Here is a 24,111-nt window from a genome sequence, read left to right on the forward strand (position 1 = left end):
GCAAATTTGCTTATTTTCCTACTAAATGGCAGCGATTTGAAAATAATTAGCTGTTGTATTAATCGGAGAATTGTTCAGAAAGGCCACAATCAGAGCACTTTATGTCTACCGGAACAATTTTTTAAGGTGAATTGTATTCCGTTGTTTTTTTTTTTTACAAATATTTAATGCAGATAGTTTCACTTTGTGTACTTTCAAGTTCTACGCTCAGCATTTTCTTTTTCTACTAGCGCACTACTACCCTTGCTTATGCACATTAGAAATCAAACAAGATGAAAGATAAAAGAATTCTCTGATATATTTTGAGCCTCTGATATTTATATCACAACCTCTAATGTATCGCAACCTTCACATGAAATGTACAATGCAGTTAAATTAAATTTTGTCTTCATACAAAATTTGGGTTTCAATCTGCAGCCTCTGTCAAGATGCTCCGTGTGGACTTCAGCCAGCCGATCTCGCAAAAAGTCCAAAGTAAGCTGGATCTCAAAAGAAAAAAGATGATGTTAAGTGTCTGAATAAAGCCAAAGTGTAAGAGCAGATGTAGTTTAGCTTATAGCCTATATCTTCATGCAGATACGACTACCATATTCAATAAAGAAAAATTGAGACAATTACAAAATATTATACTTCTTTCGAAATCCCAAAGACCAAGTATCCTCAAATATCCCAATATTTTATCACGGCTGTGTAGCTCAACACTCACAGTAAACAAACGATTCTCCTCTGCAAAAGATGAGATGTTAGACTGTGACATGCTTTTTGCTTGGATGTTACATCAAACAAATGAAGGAACTTGCTATCTATATGCTTTCAGTACCTACATTTACCATTAGCCAATGTTTAGAGGTTATTAATTTCCTCTTTATATCTTGTTAACAATTAAAAATAAATAAAAAATCATTGAGCTTTCTAAATGACTAGTATACTTAACAAAGGAGCTATGGGATCTCAGTAAAATTAAAGAATCGTTGATGTTCTATTCCATGGCCAGAAAAATAATAGAAAACATAGCACTGAAGTAGCAAATATAAGTACCTCACTGGCTTTGTTTAGTTGAAGTTCACAACGAGTACAATATATAAGATTGTGACTATCTTTTAGCTCTCCTTGCTTACAAATGGGACACCAAATCTCTTTTCCATATGCCTATTACCAATTTTCATAATCAAATCAGAGACTTAATTCCAATTAAAGGAAAACAAATTTAAGGTTGCTTCGAAAATAGCAAGAAAACACTACAAATAAGTACATCTTTTTTCTGAACCCAGCGGCAACGTGAAAATGTCACTGATTATGATGTGATCTGAGAAGCCAGAGCACAGAAATGACCATAGGATAAGGATACTCAAATTTTGGTTTATGTTACAGATACAGATGCAGATATTGGCAGCAAAAATAACATGTTTGTGTAGCAATGACTGAAGAAAGGGATAGATGCAGAATCAAAATCTAAGAGTTCTGTTATCGAGAGATGCCAATATCCAATTAGAAGATAACTTGGGAAACTGTCATGTTTTAAATCCTGTACCTCGTCTTCGTTTAGCTGCATATGCTCATAAACCGCACGAGCCAGGTACTCATCAACTTTATGTTCCCAAATTTCAACATCGCTTTCCAACTCTGCAGAGAGAGAGGTAACATGACCTTATTATATTAAAAACAGGTGTAAGTAACGCAATTTGAATAGCAAAGTAGACCTACAAGCACATGCTCCTTTCCTTTTCCACCATTTTCTTCTTTTTCCATCTACTCATCAGGCACAATCATTCACACACACATAAATGGATATGAATTGCATATAATTGAGAGCGAGTTGCTTACCTTGTGGTTGGGATTTGAGGTCTTCATAAAAGATCCTTTGCATTTCTAAGAGTATTTCTTCATATTGATCCGGGCAAGTGGTGAGAGGAGGACCTTCATACTCCCATAACACCTCATCCCTGCGTTTCATTTTGTGGAATTCATCGGATACAATATCCTCCAATGCACACTTCAGAGTATCATCCCGTTGCTGTTCATTGCATCTGAATTTCCAGAGTAAGCGTGTTCGGTCTTCTCGCACCCTTTTGTAGCAGTTCTCTCTGAACTGCCAATCGCACCCAACATCTCTCGCTTAGCCGTGTTTGGAATGAAACTTGAAAAGGGGAATCAGGAAAAGCTGACCTTTTGTTTCCATAAATGATAATTGTTGAACGGAGAATCGGATTTCAGAGATGGTCGCGTGGCGCTTGCGTTCTGCTTCTGCTTCTCGCTTCCATCTTCTCCTTCCTCCATCTCTCTCTTCCCCCGCTAGGTTTCGTTCCTCTTCTCTGTTCACTCTTTTTAAGTGTATCAGTCAAATTTTAAACTTTCAATCTTTTACTCTTAATTTAAACCAAAAAAATATATAAATAAATATGAACTTTATTTATTTTTATTTTTTAGTAAATAATTGTCACTACTCTCTAGTGATAATTTAACATTGATGTAACTAATAAAGTATCCCTTCATCAATTAAATTTGAAAGAAAAATATTAAGATAATGTGAAACACATTAACACTTTATTCCACTTCAAATTTAGTAATATGGCTTAATTATTTTTATTTCAGTCGAAGTCTTTATTTTTCAAAAGATTGGTTATTTATGTTACTATTTATTGCAAAATTTTTGGTTGTCTACACATGTGAGGTTTTATGGTATTTTATTATACATTCAATTTAGTTTATATATACTACGTACATATAGTTGTTACTGTGTATGTATATATATATTTTTTAAATATATATGATATTATATTAGTAGGAGATGATAATATAATATTATTAAGTTAATATATAAAATGAAATTATATTTGTTAAAAATAGAGTGAAATATATAAAAAAAATGAGAGATTAACTTTTGATAAATAGAAAACAAAAGAAAAACAGAGATAAACAATTACATTAAAAAGTTTATAAAAATAACGGTCAATTTTCAAAAATATAATAAATAATTATATTTTAATCTTTGTAAACTAATAATAATAACAATTAAGGAATACATCACTCGATCAAAATTACATAAAGAATAAATATTAAACTAATAATAATAAAATTTTAACATATATCTTTAATTTTTTGAACTTCGTGTCGAATGACAATAAAAAAAATCATAACAACTGCTTTAAATTGTTACATCACAGTAAATAAAATTTATTTATATTATTATAGTGATAAAATTATACGTATGATACACTATTACAATTTTCATATTTCATAAGATTTTTGTTGTAAATTTGTCATAAAATTTTGCAAGAAAAAACATTCATTTGCTGTTTTTCCGAATATTTTTAATTCACAAATAATTTATTTATGAATAATTATTTTCTACAAAACTATAAAATTCACAAATATTACTTACAATTTTTTTGTGAAAAAAAATGTTTTTGTGCAAAATAATTTACAAAAATAATCGGTAGCAATTATTTAAAAATTATTATTGAGAACAAAATTTATAAATATGTAAAATTATATATAATAAATAAAGTAAAAATATTCAAATATAAAAATATTTAATTGATATATATTATTTGAATATAATTGATATTAACGAAAAATATATTAAATATGAAATAAATTTCATGATAATTTATATAATTAAAATAAATAAATAAAAAGTGTGAAATTAGGATAAAAGTCAACTTAAAACGGCTCAGCAACTTTCTTATTCAATTACTAGCTTAAACACAAGTGCTATCACGTTTGTATATGCATTTCTTAAATATGCGTGATGTAAGGCTCAATTATTTTGTGCTCTTATTTTTAAGGGTTGTCCCTAATCAGTTGGGCCTAAAGGCTTGCTCATAGGGTGTCAAGATCCCTCATTCTGCACCCACTTGCCAAAATCGCTCTCGCTCTTCCCTTTTCTCTCCACAGAAGCTCTACTAGGGTTTGAGTCTTACCCTTCTTTGTGTTAACTCAACCCATTCTTCATTCCATATCGTGAATTTGCTTCGTGGTCGGTAGTACTCACTTGCTTGGGTGTCGAGATATTCTGCTAGCTTTTTTCCAAGTAAGAGAAGCTAGGGTTTATGTATTTAAAGTTATTTTGCTGATTTTTTGGTCTGTTTGTATGGATGTAATGCTTGAATGATGTTGTTGGTCGAATAAAAATGTATGGTGTGTGAGTATGTTTGATTGATGTGGCGCTACTCTTTTTCTGCATTGCACACTTTTCATAAAATGAAGATTCTTACTGCGTTAACCGTTGGATCGAGCTGAAATTTTAACAGTTGATCCTTAACACAAAATTCTTGACTTTGACCGGTCGGATCTTTAATCGGAGCTCTGTAGTGAGAGCAGTTTTTACCGCAAAGTCACTGTAGTTTGGTTGTTGACAACACTGCACACTTTTCGTAAAATGAAAGTTACTACTTCATTAACCGTTGGATCTAGCTGATATTTTAACAGCTTATCCTTAACACATAGTTTTTTATTTTGACTGGTCCGATCTTGAATAAGAGCTCTGTAGTGAGAGCCGTTTTTATCACAAGATCACTGGTTGTTGACAATATTGACCTTTGTTGCTTGTTTGATGTACAACCTTCTTTATAGTTATTCAATTAAGTTGGTTCTTGTTTCATTTGGTTCTTGATTCAATCATATTTAATTTGAATATAAATATCAAAATTTTCTGAGCTTTACACAAGCTGCGGTTTTATTTCTAAAATCCCAAAATCGTTTGCATAATGTGATGTTAAGTTGGATTGCTATGTTAAAGCATGGGATGAGTGAATATGCATGAGTAAAGATGGTTTATGGGTGGTGAATGATGATTTTGGCATGATCTTGGTATAGAATATACATGAATGGTTGGTTATATATGTGGTCATGAATTTGGTATGAATGAGAAAATCTATAGTTTGCGATGAATGAGTTTAACATGATTTGGATATGCTACGTGTATGGTTGGTTCCATGGTTTGAGAATGATGAGTTGGTAGTGAGGGTTGGTTATAAAGGTTGACATAATATATATACATGCATGATAAATATTACTTGGTTGTTTGAATATGTTTGGTTTGTGGTCAGTGCGTAATTTTTTGAAATTTCTAGGTGAGATTTCAGAGTCGTGCTTCACTAATCGGGACGTAATTCCATGACCCTTGTTAGTGGGTGTCCATGGTGGTGTCCCATCTATATAGTCTGGTAAGGTTGCATCCTGACACTCTAAGGAGTCAGCTAGTCTCACTTAAGAGCGGACTGACTCTTGTGGTGAGAGTAGCAGAAGGCCTGAAACTCATTAAGGGCTAACCTTGTATGTGGGGGATTGAAATATTGTAACACTTGTAACACTTATCTCGGGGGTGAGCAGCTCGGGGATGAGCAGAGATATCAACCACAAGTGCAAGCATCCGCTGAATCCAACTAGATTATATGTATCCGGATGAGTCAAGTCAGAGTCTAGTGTATTGCTTGAGAAGTCATAACATAATTGGATGATATATGTATTGCTTGGATTGTGTAATAGCATGTGACCGCTTGAGCTATGGTTTACACTCTAGCTTACCCTATTTGTTTGTTTGATTGTCTTGTATGTGGTTCTTCTTTTTTGTGATGATCATTAAGTTGTTGATGTGAGCAGATGCGAGAGGCACTTGAGGTCAACCAGAAAGAGATGATTCCGCTGCATAGTGTGCTTGGGTTGGACATCATGTTTTGTTTGGGCTTTTCGTTAGGGCTATGACCCATGTATTGCTTTACTCTTTAATACTCTATCATCTACCGTTAGTCTCTGGTTCTTGTATTCTATGTTTTGGCATCGTGGTGTGCCTTGAATATTGTAAGGAGTAAGGTTTAAACTCCTGGACTGCATTTCTATATTATTCAGTGTGATGCTTCCTTTGATTATCTTTATTAATTAAATGGGATGTTACACGTGATATTATATTAGTAGGTGATAATATTGTAATGTTATTAAGTTAATATATAAATTAAAATTATATTTATTAAAAATAAAGTGAAATCTAAAATTAAAATAAAATATAATCTTAAATTAAACTAGCGTAAACACATGCTCTATCGCGCTTGTGTGTATGTATTTCTTAAAGAATAACCATTGATAAATAAAGAAGAAGAGAAGAAACAAAGATAGCCGATTTTATAAGAAAGTTGTAAAAGTAACGATCAATTTTAAAAAATTTAATAAATTATTATATTTAAAGGGTAAAATTGATATTTTGAAATATGGACACAAGAAGGAGATTCCTCTTTATATATTATTATAGATTGATAAATAAAGAAGAAGAGAAAAAACAGAGATAACTGATTTTATAATAAAGATCAATTTTTAAAAATTTAATAAATTATTATATTTAAAAAGTAAAATTGATATTTTGAAATGTGATCACAGAAAAATCTCTTTTATATATTATTATAGATATTTTCTATAAATTAGGTGACAAGATTAAAAAAGGTAGGAAAAATTTCAGTGTGGCAAGATCTAATTTTAAAATACAGGGGCAGAGTAGATAGACCGCTTAGATGGAGTGAGTTGATTCGTGTGGATCGACCCGAATACCCGATCCAGCCACATCTTAATTATGAATTAGTAATGATATATAAGGTTATGGTAAAAGGAAAAGGAAAAGAGGATGTGCTTTCTCTCTCTTTGAATTCTAATTCAACTCTTCTCTTTCTCTCTCTCTGTCTTCTGTAGAAGACGAGGAAGTAGTAGAAGCAGTTAGAGAAAGATGCTGGAGAATCTTCAGGCTGTTCCGGCGACGGAATCCGCCCCAGTCGTCAAGCGCTATGCTCCTCCCAACCAGAGGTATTTTCTATTATTATATTATTACTTCAATTACTTTAATTACGTTACGCACTTCCCTTTTCAATTCCTAATATTTCCCATTCCTTCTTTTGCAGGAACCGTTCTGCCAACAGGCGCAAATCATCTGGTCAGTTCACTCCTATCTTTCTTCCAATCAATTGATCCTTTTATTTCCATTTAGATGTCTCAATCGCATGCCTTGTCTTATTTGTCACTGTCATTCCAAATGGGTATTTAGTAATGTCTAATAAGTGCAGTCCCTTTTCGCCTAATGAGTAGTAATGTGTGTGCTTATTTTACTTCTGAAGTCGATCCCTTCCTAATTAGTTGCACAAGTCACGTTTAGTTGCAAATTTCATTTGCGATAGTTCAATCACTGCCCTTATAGTGTTTATCTTTTCGCTATAGAATGGGAGGTAAAAAAGTTAAATCCAGTGTTTCTAGTTTGGGATTTTTCCTGATTTCAAATACCATACTGTGGTTTCAACTTTATTTTTTAACACATGAAAGTGTAACATGCACTTCTTTCACAAATACATGCACCACTCACCCCTCACACATCGCCATTCTGTGAAAAGAATATATAAAAAATGGAATAGGTTGTTGGTTATATGGTAACGGAATTCTCAGGAGAGAATTTGGCAAAGTTTTTGAACAACAAGGTTTGAAATTGGGACAAACTGCAGGGTGAGGAACTGAATATAAGTAAGGCAACGCAATATAATGAACTTAGCGCTCGCCCTACATATGCATGAAGTTATGGGTTTATACAAAGAAAAAGAGCAGGTTTAAGACTTGTTCACTCCTTTTAAACTCTTTCTTAATATATCTTAATTTGTAGTCTTTATGAAATAAATTCGAACACTAAGATCTTCTTCTGTACACAAAATATTGTCATGAAAAATCATGAAAACTCCAAAGGTTAGAAAGGAATTTTTTTAAAAGGACAAATATAAATTGAATCACCCCTCCCCTCAGATCCAGCCTGTTGACAACAGACTAATGAAACCAGTATTGTCTTCAGCCTTCAGGTGTATTATGGGAGAAAGAAATATCACATGAGAATAACTGTGAGTTACCCTTAGCCATCTGGTTTGCAAAACATATATGGTTAAGCTGTTGAAGTTGAGAGGACCTCTGTATACTTACTCTAGGTGCTACCAAACTTCTTTACTTTTTTATATTAGTGCTATGTTCTCAATTATGGTACTTACTGTTTACAGTGACAAGAACAAAAATTAAGGAAAGAAAAATAGATTACTTGTTTCAGTGACTTTCCTTAATAACACACCACTAATCTCATTTGCATAATTCACACTGAGTAATGGCAAAAGCTTTTGGCACATTTTCTGTCAGTCCCCATTTTAGTTTGTTTGTTTCTAATTTCTAGCTGTTTGGTTTTAATTAACCTATGCAGATCGTCTTGATCGGACAAACAGTGTTGGGACTGAGTTAGAAAAGAATCAAGTCGCTTCTTCAAGAAGTGTTCACATTCCAGATCATGGAGATGCTGGTAGCAGTAATCTTCTTAACGAAAATCACTATTCAAGATTCATAGCTTTAGAAGGGTGTGGTTGCAGTGCAGCTTCCCAGCTTCTTAATGATCGTAAGTGTATCCCAAACTTTTCTTGAAGAACTTGCATATATTGAGAAATTTAAGTATTCTTTCACTCATGTTTTCTAGATTTCCTTATAATCTCACTAGAAACATTACTGTTTGTTCTTCTATGGCAAATAACGATCACTTTCAAAAATTAGTAACTGCAGATTTTTTGGGCAAGTGGATCATTATGGTTTCAACGATCATTATGGCAAATTAGTAACTCCTTTTAGTTTTATCTAATATGGTTTATCCTCACCTTTTCCTGTTGGAGTCCATAACTGCTAGTTTGTGTTCCATTGATTTGTTTCAGACTCATCCTCAATAAAAGGAGGTTGAGCAATTATAGTCAGGAGCAGTTAGCGAATAAAGTGGAAGGTTGGTAGTAGCAGTTAGGCCAACAGAAGTGGGAAAGAATGTAAAAAGAGATGATAGAGGGAGTCAGGAGGATATTGTGTATGTAAGAAAACTGAGAGTTGGCAGAGCCTTTAGGTCTGTCAAAAACTAGGAAGTGTTATTAGAAGAGAATTCAAGACCTTGTATACAATAGTACTCAGACCAATTATCACCCTTCTACTCTTTAAGGCATTCATTCTGTCATAAAATTTCATACCTTGTTGAGAACCATTTTTGTCGTGTTATCATTATTACTATTGTACTACTGTGTTTCTTAATTTCCTTTTACTGAGCAGATCATGTCATGATAAAACAAAATCCAAAAATAAAAAACTCATGGCATGATAGATAACTAGTAAAAGATTTTACACACACAATCACCATCCATCCAGGAGCAATAGGAACGTAGTGATGAAGTCATAGAATAAAAGTTGATTGCCAAACTGGAATATTATCACTAATTATTTTGAGAAAAAGTTGTTAGTTTAGAGTACCTCAGTCAAGGATAAGGATACGTTTGCTCCCCTACTTTGATCATAGGTTGCAAGTAAGATTCTTCCGCATCTAGATCCATAAATCATGAACAACTTTAGCTTATTTTGTTTCCTTATATTGATAAGATGTACAAATAAAGATTTTTGATTTTTTATCCTTAGCATTATTATTTTTGTTTGCATAATTGGTAGTTGTGATCTTAATTGGTAGGTATCTCTTTATTGTTTGTTTTATCTATTAGGGTAATTGTTAGAGATCTTTTTGTTGGCTTTTAAAGGGAAAATCTAATTGGAATATTATCTTAATTAATTATTTTCAGAAAAACTTGTGTTAGGCTAGGAGAACCTTTGTCAAGGAGGACTTTGCTTCTTAATTTCAATATAGGTTTCAAGAAAGATTTTTTTGTGCCTGAGGCTATGAGTCAATCTTATTACAAGAAGGTTCATAACAACTTTTAAGGAAGGGTTTCCCTAGTGATTTGGTGCATATCTGAAATTTAAACGAGTTCCACATCAATCCAAATTGTCTAACCTTGGGGTACATATTGAAGGGAGTGATTATTCTTGTCTTTCATCCAATACCTTGAATGGATCTTTAAATCCCAACTCAGTCGACTTACCTATTGAATAGCCTTGAGAAAATCTTATTTGCAACACCCGAGTTTCATCTCCTCTCTAGATTCTAAGAATCATAACAAAATGAGAAGCACTGATGGGATGAAAATTGGGTTTGAGTCATCAATGAAGAGATGTGTGTGCATTGAACAAAAGTAGAACATGAAATACTGTTGAAAAACTTGATATAGAAGTCCAGTTGGGTGCAAAATAGATGTACACTATGAAGTATACTACAGAATGTAGTGTTGAGTACTGAGGCATTTGCACTAATGGCGAAAGTGAACACAATCATAATGTGATAGAGACTTGGGTATTATCGGGTGCCGAAGTCCCCCATTAAGTAGTATGGTATATTTGGTGGTGGGGTATTTAAATGTTTGGTTCCCTGCCCCGAGTGCTTCCGTTTGTATCAGTTGGTATCAAAGCTAGTTGCTGGTATCTTGAAAAATGCTGCTGCCTATAGAGGGACTGACCATAAAGAGTCATTGAAGTTTCATAGAGTATCAGCTGCCAACTCAGTTTTTCGGTGCTATGATAGTGGCTTAGGTATTATAGAGTGCATAAGTGTCTCATCAAGTAGTATGTGGTGTTAGGTGAAATATTTAAGTATTTGATTCTCCTCCTTTTAACAACTGACTTTTAAGAGTTGGTTTGGCAAGTGCTTGAGTTCTTATACATAATCAACCTCACTTGGTAGGATAAGATTCTGTTGTTGTTGCAGACTTGTTGGAAGAATTGTATAGTGGTGACATTGATATAAGGAAAATATGGATTAATCTATATATTACGTAACTACCTTTGTACAGAATATTCATTGGTCAACGTTCAGTCTCTGTTTCTGTGCCGAATTATAATCAATTATCATGTCCAAAGCAATGTCAATATTCTCTTACTTTTTATGAATGTATCTTTCCCATTTAAATTCTGCCTACATGGTTATATGCCTTTGTTTCATTAGAGGTTTTATTGTCCTCAGCATTTTAATTATTCAGCTTTGCACAACACATTAAGTTTATTGGATTGCGAAGAAAAAGTGATGGGTGGGTGAGGCTGTAGTTTGTTCATTTACTTACAAGCCCATTACGTTTTGTCCATATCCGTGGTTAACATTGCCTATTATCTTTGTTGGCCATAAATTTATGTTTTCAGGTTGGACAGCTGCAATGCAATCCTACAATAATCCCAAAGATTCATCTGGTTAGTGCCCAACCATCATCAAAGATTATTTTCTTTTTCCCATGTTATGAACACTTGCCACTTTGTTTATAGTATTTGATGACTATGAAACTCGAGCTTGTTCTGTATGTCTAAGAAGTTCTTTTTGGCATGAAGCCTGGCTTTTAATTTTCGTGCTACTTTACCATTTCAGACAAGCCAGTTATGTATTCAAGTGGGGCATCAGTATGGAGTCATCAGCAGTTTAGACCTCCTCAGCAGGTAATCACTTTACCATTTCAGACATGTTCTCTTTCAGGTTATGCAGGCATCTATAAGTGCTTCTTCCTCTTGTGTGTTACAGCAGGATTTCCTAGGAGAACTTCGTCGCCAAATGCAGAATGCTAATCCTAATTTCACCACATGATGTCTCACTTGGATGGCTGGTCTAATAAAGTTTTTTGGAAGAACCTACTTCTTGTTTTCTCAAACTCATTACTAATACATGTAACTGAATTTCAGATTATCGACCACGCCTCTGTATGTGTAAATTGGGGATGTCGCACATTCAGGATTCCTATTTAAAGATTTATTTCTTTATTTACAGAGAGCCCTCCGTAGTATCCACATTTTTTAGTTCCAAAAAATAAAGAAACTAAAAAGCTAAGATACATCAAGTATCGATTTTGATTCATCTAAGCTCAGTAATTTTAGTCGTTGTTTCTGTTAACATCCCAACACATCCAAGATTAATTATGTGTTACATAAAACTGAAAACCACTTTTACTTCTAAAGTTGATTGGGAATCGAAAATTTATTGCCTTTTGAAATTTCTACATTGAATTTGGTTACCATGTATTGTATATTTGATTTTTTTTTTTAAATCTGTGAATAAATTATTAATATTTAATTGATAGTCTTGGTTCAGTATTAACATCTAAAATTTAATTTTCCGATGTTACAATGATTGAAGTGAATATCTAATATCTGTTACCATCTTGTAATTAACAATGACGATGAGGCAATTTACATGTTGTGATTAAATCAAATGTATATTTCTAAAACAAAAATAAACAAATTTAGAGTTAAGAAATACTCAATTTAAACTTCAGAGAAATCAAAAAAATCTTTACAAGAACTAAAATTAATGTTTTTCATTTCACATTTAGCCAAAAATACATGCTTATAAAATAAATTGTTCGATGTATACCTGATTTGCTGTACTTATTTATCTTAAAGAATAACTTAAATATATCTCAAAAACATATTGGCTTAATTTTTAAAGTTCAAATTTGTGGTTGAACTTAAGATGGCCCATCATTAATTAGGAATTAATCTCTTAATATTGTGTGTTTTTTGGTCTATAGAATTAAGGCTTAAATACATTTTTCATCTTGATTTTCGTAGTGCTTAATGTGGATGGTCCTCATTTCGACTTGTATTACGTTGCATTGGTGTGTTATGTTGTACATATGGCTAATTAACGTTAACTTTTTAATTTGGGAAAATTTTTACAATTAGGGCTGAGTTGGATTGCAGTCGCGCTCTTCATCGTTGGAGGCAATTTTTTCATCTTCGTCTTTCCTGAGCTCGGATTTGCAGCGGAAGCAGCTAATACTTGCCATTTTATCTTTGGATTGTAGTCACGCTCTTCATTTCAATTTTTCAGTTAATCATCAACGAGGCAAGTGAGTTTAGGGTTTTATGGGTTGTGTTTGCTCGTGGGTTAGGATTTTCGTAATTCTGTTTTGGGGTTTGTTTGTGTTTGGATTGTTGTGATGTTCTGCATGGTTTCTAAATTACCACACTTGTACACGTAACACCCCAATGCAACTTAATACAAACCGTGCCACCGGTATAGTGCTACGGTACTGATTTAAACGGTGTCACAGCAAAGACCAAATAAAACACATAAAACACAAATTGCAGAAAGGGAGTATTATTTTAAATAGGGTTAAATATGTTTTTGGTCTCTCAAGTTTTAATGAATTTTGGAATTAGTCCCTCTTCGAAACTTGATACCAATTTAGTCCTTCATCTTTAGAAATGTGTGGATTTAGTCCTTATTATCAATTTTTTATTAAGTTTATTTGATGTTTCAAGCGCATCTCATGATAGTATTTGAATTGTTTACACCGTTTGACACAAACTTAAATATTATCATAAAATGCATTTACAATGTCAAATAAACTTTTGTAAGAAAGACTAAATCCACACATTTCTAAAGATGAAGGACTGAATTGATATCAAGTTTCGAATAGAGACTAATTCCAAAATTCACAAAAACTTGAGGGACCAAAAACTTATTTAATCCTTTTAAATATTTGGTAAGAATGAGAATCATTTTAAACATTATATTAAGATGAGGACGATCAACAACAAACACTTCGAAAATAAGGAGGAAAAGAGTATTTAAGGTTAAATTAACTTCTGAACATATATTTTGTAAGTATTTATAACATGTGTAAATATATTTATTTATATTTATAAAATGGAGAAAAGAAGGTTATCCAGATATTTTGGTCGAAGAGAGTGAGGAAGAAGAGCAGAGAAATGGTGGTTGGGAGAGTTGTTGTTCTAAATCCTCCCTCCAATCTGTTCCACAATCCTTCTTCTGCTGCATCGCTCATACCTCCACACACTCGTCTTCTCTCTTTCTCCGCTTCCGCCGCCGCCGCCGCCGCCGCCTCCTCCTCCTCCTCCTCCGCCAATCGCACTCGTCACACACCCACTACCAAAAACGATTCTCCCTTCTCAACCTTCGGAAGAGTCAAGACTCAGAAACCGAAAACTCTGCTCCACAGAAGCAGGGACCGAAGACGTACCCTTCAAGTTGAAGAAGAAGAAGAAGATGATGACGATAACTATGGTAATTATGATGATAATGACGACTACTCAGCCCCAAGACGAGGAAGACCCTCTCAGTCTGGGTCTCGGTCAGGTGGACGAAAACGAGGAGGATGGGATATCATTCCCAGGTTTCCCTCACAAGCCGAGTCAACCACTGACACAAACTTCTTCAGTCTCAAGTCATTTAAAGAAATTGGGTGCGCTGACTACATCATTCAATCCCTCCAAAAAATCTTCTTAACGCGCCCTTCCCATGTACAGGTACCTATTCATTCATCCACTCATGCTCATATCTCCTTTTGTTGTTGCTTTAGGCTTTATGCCATTACCAACAAGTTCGTTGCAGTGAGTAATTTGATTGTGTATTGCATGTGTAGGCCATGGCTTTTGCTCCTGTTCTTAGCGGAAAGACTTGTGTCATAGCCGACCAAAGTGGTTCTGGAAAGACATTAGCTTATCTTGCACCAATCATTCAGCGTCTTAGACAAGAAGAACAAGAAGGACGTAGTCAATCCTCTTCGCAAGCTCCTAGAGTGCTGGTACTCGCACCCACTGCGGAGTTAGCTTCTCAGGTCAAATCCTCCTTATTTTCTCATTCTTATTCTGTTTTATTGTTTTGCTTGTTTGAACCCTTTGAGAGTGGTGTAACTCCGTTGTCCATCTAATGCACTATTGCGTGCTTCGCAGGTCTTGGATAATTGTCGATCCCTGTCAAAATCTGGGATTCCATTCAAATCTATGGTTGTCACGGGAGGTTTTCGACAAAGGACTCAACTGGAAAATTTACAGCAGGGAGTTGATGTCTTAATAGCAACGCCTGGCCGTTTTTTGTACCTCATGAATGAAGGCTTCTTGCAGTTAACAAATCTAAGATGGTAAAACTTGCTTTCATATCGATTGAATTGCTTACTACCATTACAGATTTTTACATTGATTTTCTGTTTTATCATCAAACGGGCAGTGCAACTAATTTATGCGTCCATTTAGGATATTTTACCTATCCACGCTGATTTTTAAATTCTTTACAACAATTTGTTTCAGTGCTGTGTTGGATGAGGTAGATATTCTCTTTGGAGATGAGGACTTTGAACGGGCTCTTCAATGCCTGATCAATTCTTCACCGGTCGACACACAGTACCTATTTGTGACTGCAACTTTACCAAAAAATGTTTTCACCAAATTGGTTGAAGTTTTTCCTGACTGCCAAATGATTATGGGGCCTGGTATGCATCGAATAAGTTCTCGTCTTGAAGAGGTCAGGTTTCAGTTGTAACTTTCTTTTCCTTCTATTTCATTTTTCTTGGATAGAAGACAACATTACAGAATATCAGAAGACTTATATATGAACATGTTGACTTAGGACGGGAAAATTCAATGGACTAAGTATGAGAAACATAATCACTTCTTGTTTCCAACGTGATATTTAAATTGAATTGTTTTACTTAGGGGCTATGGAGAGACAGAGGGGGGGAGGGAGGGAGGGGGGATACACTTATCCCAATAATAAGTGTAATGAATTACTCTTCATCTGGACCATGAAGAGGGATTTACTTACCCAGGGAGTTATTGTGATTGGTGAATCTTAATCTGGACCTTCTATCTTATTTTAGATCAATGGCTCATGATAAGTACTTAAAAGGATACTCTTGATAATGCAATGAGTAATCATCCTGTAATAGTCTCCATAACTATGAACAGGAAGATAAAGGTAGGAAATGGAAAAACAAAGTTTGAATCAAGAGTAGCATTTTAAATACTTAATTTTGAGCAGTTAATCTAAAATAGAATAAAAGGTTCAGAGTAAGAGTAACTCATCATAGTGACTCTTAGAGTAAGTAGATTCCTCTACTATACACACACTCTCTGGTGGGGAAAGGATTCTTTGTATTCGAGGTTGGAGATACGTCCACAAGAAAGGATAAAGGAAGAGGATCAGTATTGTATTCAGCACCTCGATCAAGGAAAATTCAATGATATATAGATAATCTAGATTCTAAAAGAATTAAATTTAACTACTTTAACAAATTACCAACTCAGCACTAACAAAATCAAACAGCAAATTCTAGAACTCAGAATTTCTTTTATGTTTACCAATCCTTTTGGGCCAACTGCTCTGGGCCTCTTCTAAGTATATGATGCTAACATACAGGTAGAACTTCTATCTGTATGCTAACATTATATACTTTGTACTGTGTATAGCTATTAGAATTTTATTATTGATGACTTGGAAGCTACCATTTGCTATAGTTGACTACCTATAGATTCATATTATAAGATCAAATGACTTTGAATCTTACGATTTATGAATTTGTCAGTGTAATTTTGTATCATGGATACTAGCACACCATCCAAGTATTTTTCTTTTACCTTTCTTTCATGAAATTGAAAAGTCATATAATAAACCCAAAATTTGTTACTTCACTTCATTCCTTGTGCATTCTATCTGGTTGTTTCATTGCTTCATTTTCGTTCTTCTATAATAGGGGTTTCACAATCTCGGATATAACTCATAACTGTGTTATGTGAGGCTTATGATTAAGTTGGTTTATCTAATGGTAGTTTACAGTTATTACCTTGCACGCTGTATACATTTCTATGATTAAGTTATTTTTCACTTTCTTTGAGTCGTACAATTTGATACAACTTCTGATCCATGGTTCAAAATTAACTTGGCTATGACTCTTTGAATCTCGCTTTGGTCATACTACCATAACTTGTAACAAATTAGAAAAATGGTATCATACACTGTATTATATATTATTAGGGTGCTGGGATGTTTTGGTGCTACATTATATTCTTAGACAGCTATAATGAAAATCAATATTTGTTATGTAACTGATTTCTGTGCCAGACTGCCGGTATTTTGAGTCATCAGTTTCTATTTATCTTGATGTGGTTAGTATCTTCTTATTTGTTCAGATTCTAGTAGATTGCAGTGGAGAAGATGGACAAGAAAAAACTCCTGATACAGCATTTTTCAACAAGAAAACCGCACTTCTGCAGCTTGTGGAGGAAAGTCCTGTTCCAAGAACAATTGTGTTCTGCAACAAGGTATTTTACGTTCTGACTTGAGACTTATCTTTTATAATTTTCGTTTTCTATGCAAACATTTGTCCACTTATCTTGGTGTAATTCTCCGTAAAAAACATTGCAGATTGAAACATGCAGAAAAGTTGAAAATTCATTAAGGCGTTTTGATAGAAAAGGAAATAACATGCAAGTTCTACCATTCCATGCTGCCATGACACAAGAATCACGGCTTGCTAGCATGGAAGAGTTTACTCGTCCTCCTTCAAAAGGAGTTTCCCAGTTTATGGTTTGCACCGACAGGTATTTGTCTGTTAACTCTAATTTTACCTTTGCCTTTCTGACGTTTTGTTATGCATGTTAATTTTCAACGGTTTGATGATTCTCTGATGCAAAATAAATGATTATGGCAACTTGTCACAGGGCTTCGCGAGGAATAGACTTTGCAGGAGTGGATCATGTCATACTCTTTGACTTCCCACGTGATCCAAGTGAATATGTACGGCGTGTTGGAAGAACAGCCAGAGGTGCGAGGGGAGTAGGAAAGGCATTTATTTTTGTGGTTGGCAAGCAAGTATCCCTTGCAAGCAAAATAATGGAAAGAAGTCGGAAGGGTCACCCACTACATGATGTGCCTACACCATATTAGCTTATGAAGTAGAGTCACTGCTTCAAAAGGTTGCTCTCAACTTCACTTCTGAATCATTGAAAGGAGAGCTATATTAGGTGGTTGGCAACAGTTGTAGCTAAAACGTTTATTATCAATATCTCTGAAGAATGAAATCAAAGATTTTTACCTACGCGAGTTTATAGCTGCATTTTCACTCTTCGCAGTTTGCAAAATGTTAATCCAACCAGTAGTACAAGAAGATTTTGACGTCACTATATGGTCCTGAGTTATGGCTGCTCATTTTGATCGTTACGACAGTATTTCGTCCATTGTATTAGTCTCTGTTAATTTCAATACTTAACTGACTCTCACGTCATGTTAGGCTTCATGTAAGACGTAGATGTGGTTAATATCTACACAACTTTCTCTCTTTTGAGGCTAAAATGATGGATGTGTGAAGCCAGTTTAAGCAAAATCCAAGTCCTATATGTGGTTAATATGAGACAGTTTTCTTTCTCTTATGGAATCTAAGTATAACTGAATATACATTCTGGGGAACAATATTTTTACATTTTTTTTTACCTTAATAAAAGTTATATATAGTATCATAAGTTGTGGTATTCTCTGATTAGAATTGGAATTTTACTTGACAATATCACTTAATTGGATTATTTATCGCCAAATTATTTATTAGGTAATTATTGAGGTACAAATTCAAATATGATAATGTAAACAAGTTGTCTCTTCCGATATTTGCTATTTTAAGAAAAAAACCTTTCTTGGCATATTCTTTACAACATATTTTATTTTGTATTTAAAGTGATGCCATCGGGACTCAAGCCCCAAACAACTACTATTTCTACGGACCAATTTTCATTTTCACACTAATTTATGTTGAATCTGTAAATTTCTTTTAAGAAAAAAAATCAAATAAATATATAAAATTAATCATTTTTTTGTTCTTAATTATATGTCTATATTAATTTTTAATTTATTTTTTTCACAAGTCATATATATGTATATATTAATTTTAGATTAATATGGTTATCAATTTGCGCAATTAAATATATATATATTTTTAATTTCCTTCATTTAAAGACTAATGCGATTGACAATACTTTTCAGTTTCAAGAATTAAGATAACAGTTTATTCATTATTATTATTTTGTTGAGTGTGCCATCGATTTAGTAATTGTATATTATGTCTACCAAAATAATGTGTCGTTATAACAGTGTTAAATAATAAATGTATATAGATAGAGTTTAATAACAAAAACTAAGGTTGCGTGGCCGTGTAGACTGTGGTGTTGTGTAGCTTAGCTTGGACTGGAGTAGTGAAGGGAGAAAGCAAAGCATCTTCTTCATTTTGTCTCTCTTCATCTTCTCAGCAATGCCGCCTTTATCAACAACTCACTTTAGGTTTCTACTTTCTTTTAATTTCCATTTCCTAAGTTTCTATTTTTTTTTTTCCATTACCATATGCTTCGAGGACCGTATCTGCTTTATTATTCAATTTGAGGGTATGGTTTCTTGAAATTGAGATGAGTGGGTATTAGATTTTAGCTCACCCACTTCACCACTCGTCCTTTCAACCCTCGAACTTACCCAATGTCGCTTATTCTAAAACTCTGTCATATTTGTGGGATTAATCTCTCCAGTGTGTTGTTGTTTTTACCATGTGCATATCACCCCTCTTTTCAATACAGAAAAACACATTTCATCCCATCTTTTTATGAGATACCGGTACTGCTTGTTTTTTTCTCCATGTTCCTTCATTTTATGATTATTTCCTTTTCCTCAACTCTAAGGGCTGGACCTGTCAATTGATTAATTGCAGCCCAAGTTTTCATTTCATAGTCAAGTTCCCAGTATATCGAAGTTATTTTACATTCCTTGATTGAACAATAAATTGTTTATTACATAGTTATTATTCCATCAAGATATGCTTTATTTATTTGATTTTGTAAAATAGTTAGATGATTTTTATCTTGTTAAAATCAATTTACGAATATATAGAATCAAATATCAATGTGGAACATCGGTATTAATTAAATATGAAATTTATAGTCACGATCTAATTTGCTATATAAAATTTAAATATTATTCTGTTTACTGCAGAATCTTGAAATTGTACATATATTCTGAAGATTTATTTGCTTTTGTTTTCTTCATTGTGTGTTAAATATGATCATTCCAAATGTTTTTATGTCCTTATTACTTACTCATTGGATTGTACTCGTATTTTGCCTTTATAAGATTGTGGTTGCTTATTTATATTCTCTCCATTTCAGATATTGTGACACAAGTTCCTTCTCTTTTTGATATGCTCTCCATGGACATTGATCTTGAGGTACCTATATGTGAGCATGAGAAGATTAATATTGAATCTAGTGGAAATGATGTTACAGATACAACATGTGATATATGTATTGAGGAGCATAACATCAATCCTTGGTCAATGACTGCACACTGTAAGGAAGTTTTAAGTGAAAAAGCTTTCTGCTGTCAGGATCCAGTGGATTTGAATTCTAATCAAGTGGATGCTATTGATAAATTTCCCATCAAAGAACCTCAAAATGGCTTAGAATTTGAATCAAAGGAGGCTGCCTATTCTTTCTACAGAGAATATGCTCGCTTAGTGGGTTTTGGCATCACGATAAAAGCCAGTCGACGCTCAAAAAAGTCTGGTAAATTTATTGATATTAAAATTGTTTGTTCTAGATTTGGAAGTAAGCGTGAGTCCGGTACAGCTGTTAATCCACGACCATGTACAAAGACGGACTGTAAGGCTGGAATGCATATGAAGAAGAAGCTAGATGGTAACTGGATTGTATACAATTTTGTAAAAGAGCACAATCATGAGATCTGTCCTGATGATTTTGTCAGGGGACGTAGCAAACAAATAAGTAATCTAGCTTGTCGTAAGAAGGCCATGCAATTGGCTCTAGACGAGGGAGATGTGCAGTTGATCATCGAATTCTTAATCTCTATGCAGTGTGAAAATCCGAACTTCTTTTATGCAATAGACCTGGATCAAGATAGACATTTGAGAACTGTATTTTGGGTTGACTCAAAAGGAAAATTTAATTATACAAACTTTCATGATATTGTGTTGATTGACACTTTTTACCTGAAAAACAAATATAAAATTCCTTTTGTTCCTTTTGTCGGGGTCAACCATCACTTCCAGTACATTTTACTTGGATGTGCACTGGTTGGGGAAGAGTCTGTTTCAGCTTTTATGTGGTTAATGCGAGCATGGCTCAAGGCAATGAGTAACCTACCTCCCAAGGTGATCATCACAGACCAGGAGCAATTCTTGAAAGAAGCTGTCATGGAAGTGTTTCCAGATAAACGTCATTGTTTCTGCCTATCACATGTTTTATGTAAAATACCCAAGAATTTGGATTATATCATAAATCAAAATAATAATTTTATGGAAAAATTTGACAAATGCATTCATCATTCCTGTTCAGATGAGAAATTTGAAGAGAGATGGTGGAAGTTGATGAATAGAATTGAACTAAAGGACGACGAATTGGTTCGGTCATTGTATGAAGATCGTAAAAAGTGGGTGCCTACATTCATGCGGGACATTTCTTTGGTTGGATTATCTACAATTGTAAGGTCTGAGAGTATATCATCTTTCTTTGACAAGTATATCCGTGTTGATTCTACCTTAAAGGAATTTATTGAACAGTATAAAGTTTTCTCTGTAGACTGTTTTGACATTGAAGCCAAAGCTGACCTTGAAACAGAGCAAAAGCAACCTACATTAAGATCTTTATCACCTTTTGAGAAGCAGCTATCTACAATTTATACTGATGCCATATTTAGAAAATTTCAGTTGGAAATATTGGGAATGATGTCTTGTCATCCCCAGATGGAAACAGAAGGAAGGGAAAATCTGACGTTTGTTGTTCATGATTTTGAGAAGCGGAAGAAATTTATTGTTTCTTGGAATGAAGCAGATTTGTGTGTCTGTTGTTCATGTTGTTTATTTCAATACAAAGGTTTTCTATGTAGACATGCAATGCTTGTCCTTCAGAAGTCCGGCATAACCAGCATTCCATCCAATTATATTTTAAAACGATGGACAAAAGATGCAAGGGCCGATCAATTTTCTGGTGACATAATTACCAGGACTGCTAATCGAGTTCAACGTTTTAATGACCTTTGTAGGCGGGCAATTGTATTAAGTGAAATTGGATCTTTATCTGAAGATACTTACCGTGTTGCATCTCAGGCCATGGAAGAAGTGTATAAACACTGTATGAACACAAAATATTCTGCCAGAAACACTTCGGATCCCAACAAGTTGGCTCCTAATGCTTTTGATGTTGAAGATAAAAATTATGGCTGCGACAGGGCAAAACATACTAAGAAAAGGAAGTCATTCAGTAAAAGGGTTAGTTGATGATCAACTGTTATCTTGCTGATAGAACTTGTTTTGACTTGTAGTAAGTGGTGGACCTTCTTAAACAGATTTTGTACATTACAGGAATGCTCTGATCCAGAAAGAATCAATATCAAGACGATGGATGATCTCAGAAAGAGGGTTTGCCCATTTATTACTTTCTTGGCCTTGTCATGCACGGATAAAGCTTAGAATTCTCATATTACTCATACTTTGTAGGGTCATCAGTGTTATCTTTATGTGCAGGAACAGAGAAGTACAAGAGCGCACGACTTCAGTAATTGTTACATTTATCAGCACGACATGCAAACTGTGGTACGGATATTTCTCTTCACATGATTGTCCAGAAAGAATCTAGAGATAGTACTTTAACAGTAGCAGTTTTCGTAAATGTTCATTCTCCTTTTAATTTCTATTTTATTCTTTTGGATACATAAGATAAGACTTTGTTTTCACAGGACTTGGATTCTAGAGCTTTGACCCTTGATGCCTATTATGGGACTCAGCAGAGTGTGCTTGAAGATGTATTATCTTGTATTATCTGTACTCTTTTTTTTGTAGTTGGATAGTGTATAAATTAACTGTTTATATTTTTTAAAGGCGCAGCTGAACTCAGTCTCTGTCATGCATGATGGCTATTATAGCAGTCAACCGGCCGTTCTGGGACTGGTAGGCGCATGGACTTTCTCCTAGGCTCTTTTTATGAGAGATGTTTTGGATCTCATATTTTGTTTCAATCTTCAGGGGCAATTGGATTCCATGGCAAGCCGTGGTCCACATTATGGGATGCAGCACAGGATGCAAGGACCGGTAGTGAGTTATGGCTTACATTTTGAAACTACTTGGCTCAAAATTTTTAATCCAAGATAATTATTAGCGTCTTGTGGTTTGTTTTCACAGCTTCAAGGAGAACTCACTTTCAGAACGCCAACAGTACAAGGGTGTTTTGACCTCCAAGATAGTCTAGAACCTATAGTATGCAATTAAATGATTCAGTTATAATTTGCACTTTAGTTTGCACTGTCAAGTATATTCGTAAGTTGTGATTTTTTTTTCAGGAAGAACCTATTAAGGCCTCACAGTTCCATGACATTGCATCAAAGCAACTAGAAGATGATAAATCGCTTTCCTGATATCTGGAAGACTACAGTTTTCTTTCCATGTTAGATTAAAGATGTGTATGTATATATATGGATAGTATAGACTAGTACTAAACAAAGTTTTTCTTTTTTCTTGGGGAGTAGGGAAAAATTGCACTCTTTAACAAAAATGAAAAAATGAGGACTTCGACTTCTACATAAAGTGTTAACACTTAGATCAATTATAAAATGCTTGAGCGTAGTTTGGTAGATAAAAACAACCACACAAAGAAGAGCAACCCTAGTCCTCTACTGCTCTAATCACAAAGTATCTACTTGGAAATGATTGTAATGGTAGTTTGCAAAATGCATCTGAGGCATGTGCTATATGCAATATCTGATAATATATACATATATATATATATATATATATATATATATATATAAACTTATTGAAACTAATCTTTTGTTCTCAACTGCATTACAGATAAAAATAAGGATAGAAATAGGAAGAGAGTAATAATTGTGTATCAAGAATGTAATCCTTTAAGTTACCTCTATAATGCTTTTGGAGGAAATTAATTTTCATTGGAATTAGGAAATCACAATAAATTTTATAATTATTATTTTCTGTTCCTACCAAATCAATTAAAGAAATCGTAATATCATATAAAAAAACATAATATTATACACATATGTTATTTTATGTTGTTAACAAATCAAGTATAAAATGGCAATAAATTTTGCAACAATTGATGTTTTTGTGGCTAAATACTTAATCACAGTATATTATATTATATTTCTAAATATATAATAACATTTGTTATGTTATGATGTTGACATATAGCAAATTTTTCGACCAGAATATTTCATTTATTGTTTTGAATAGTCATTATTACTGGCTAAAAGAAAAACCTATAAATTTTGTAATCTTGTTTTTTTATTAATAATATTACTTGTGGTTTTGTAATATTTTTAAAAATTAGTGAATGAATAAAAATTATTAAACAAAATATATGAAGTTATTAAGGAAATCTTTAATAACAAAATTCGTAGTTAAGTTTTTAAAATTAAAA

General features: G+C 33.7%; 4 protein-coding genes across 19 annotated transcripts; 3 read left to right on the plus strand and 1 right to left on the minus strand.

Moving 5' to 3' along the window:
- Positions 1 to 273: 273 nt before the first annotated feature.
- LOC114163082 (RPA-interacting protein A) lies at positions 274 to 2,364 on the minus strand. Of its 7 annotated transcripts, none has more exons than XR_003599358.2 (6): positions 2,167 to 2,364; positions 1,825 to 2,089; positions 1,532 to 1,623; positions 1,039 to 1,149; positions 631 to 726; positions 274 to 479 (listed from the first exon to the last, which is right to left on the minus strand). XR_003599358.2 is itself a non-coding variant. In XM_028047157.2 (6 exons), exons 1-6 carry the CDS (start codon positions 2,275 to 2,277, stop codon positions 407 to 409), a joined length of 672 nt encoding a protein of 223 aa, XP_027902958.1. In that variant the 5' UTR covers positions 2,278 to 2,364; the 3' UTR covers positions 274 to 406. The 7 variants fall into 7 exon arrangements, 4 of the variants coding, with proteins under 4 accessions (XP_027902958.1, XP_027902957.1, XP_027902960.1 ...); XR_003599359.2 differs by having other exon boundaries at positions 619 to 726; XR_014984597.1 differs by having other exon boundaries at positions 707 to 820.
- Positions 2,365 to 6,589: 4,225 nt separating this feature from the next.
- On the plus strand, positions 6,590 to 11,656 carry LOC114164112 (uncharacterized). Of its 2 annotated transcripts, none has more exons than XM_028048639.2 (6): positions 6,590 to 6,789; positions 6,885 to 6,916; positions 8,207 to 8,395; positions 11,047 to 11,094; positions 11,267 to 11,334; positions 11,417 to 11,656. In XM_028048639.2, exons 1-6 carry the CDS (start codon positions 6,713 to 6,715, stop codon positions 11,477 to 11,479), a joined length of 477 nt encoding a protein of 158 aa, XP_027904440.1. In that variant the 5' UTR covers positions 6,590 to 6,712; the 3' UTR covers positions 11,480 to 11,656. The 2 variants fall into 2 exon arrangements, with proteins under 2 accessions (XP_027904440.1, XP_027904441.1); XM_028048640.2 differs by having other exon boundaries at positions 11,420 to 11,656.
- A 1,898-nt stretch (positions 11,657 to 13,554) lies between these two features.
- Positions 13,555 to 18,060, plus strand: LOC114164080 (DEA(D/H)-box RNA helicase family protein). The gene is made up of 7 exons (XM_028048586.2): positions 13,555 to 14,163; positions 14,280 to 14,474; positions 14,590 to 14,777; positions 14,944 to 15,157; positions 16,822 to 16,953; positions 17,057 to 17,232; positions 17,353 to 18,060. The coding sequence occupies exons 1-7, from the start codon at positions 13,606 to 13,608 to the stop codon at positions 17,576 to 17,578; spliced, it is 1,689 nt and encodes a 562-aa protein (XP_027904387.1). The 5' UTR covers positions 13,555 to 13,605; the 3' UTR covers positions 17,579 to 18,060.
- Positions 18,061 to 18,800: 740 nt separating this feature from the next.
- LOC114163989 (protein FAR1-RELATED SEQUENCE 2-like) lies at positions 18,801 to 23,258 on the plus strand. Of its 9 annotated transcripts, none has more exons than XM_028048421.2 (9): positions 18,801 to 18,958; positions 19,831 to 21,947; positions 22,041 to 22,097; positions 22,203 to 22,271; positions 22,415 to 22,480; positions 22,557 to 22,625; positions 22,701 to 22,769; positions 22,857 to 22,931; positions 23,015 to 23,258. In XM_028048421.2, the coding sequence occupies exons 2-9, from the start codon at positions 19,863 to 19,865 to the stop codon at positions 23,087 to 23,089; spliced, it is 2,565 nt and encodes an 854-aa protein (XP_027904222.1). In that variant the 5' UTR covers positions 18,801 to 18,958; positions 19,831 to 19,862; the 3' UTR covers positions 23,090 to 23,258. The 9 variants fall into 9 exon arrangements, 7 of the variants coding, with proteins under 7 accessions (XP_027904222.1, XP_027904227.1, XP_027904224.1 ...); XM_028048426.2 differs by having other exon boundaries at positions 23,019 to 23,258; XM_028048423.2 differs by having other exon boundaries at positions 22,701 to 22,766.
- Positions 23,259 to 24,111: the final 853 nt, after the last annotated feature.

Source organism: Vigna unguiculata, chromosome 9 (genome assembly GCF_037176805.1).
Source record: "Vigna unguiculata cultivar grain cowpea cultivar isolate G323 ecotype 2 chromosome 9, ASM3717680v1, whole genome shotgun sequence".
NCBI classification, from domain to species: domain Eukaryota; kingdom Viridiplantae; phylum Streptophyta; class Magnoliopsida; order Fabales; family Fabaceae; genus Vigna; species Vigna unguiculata.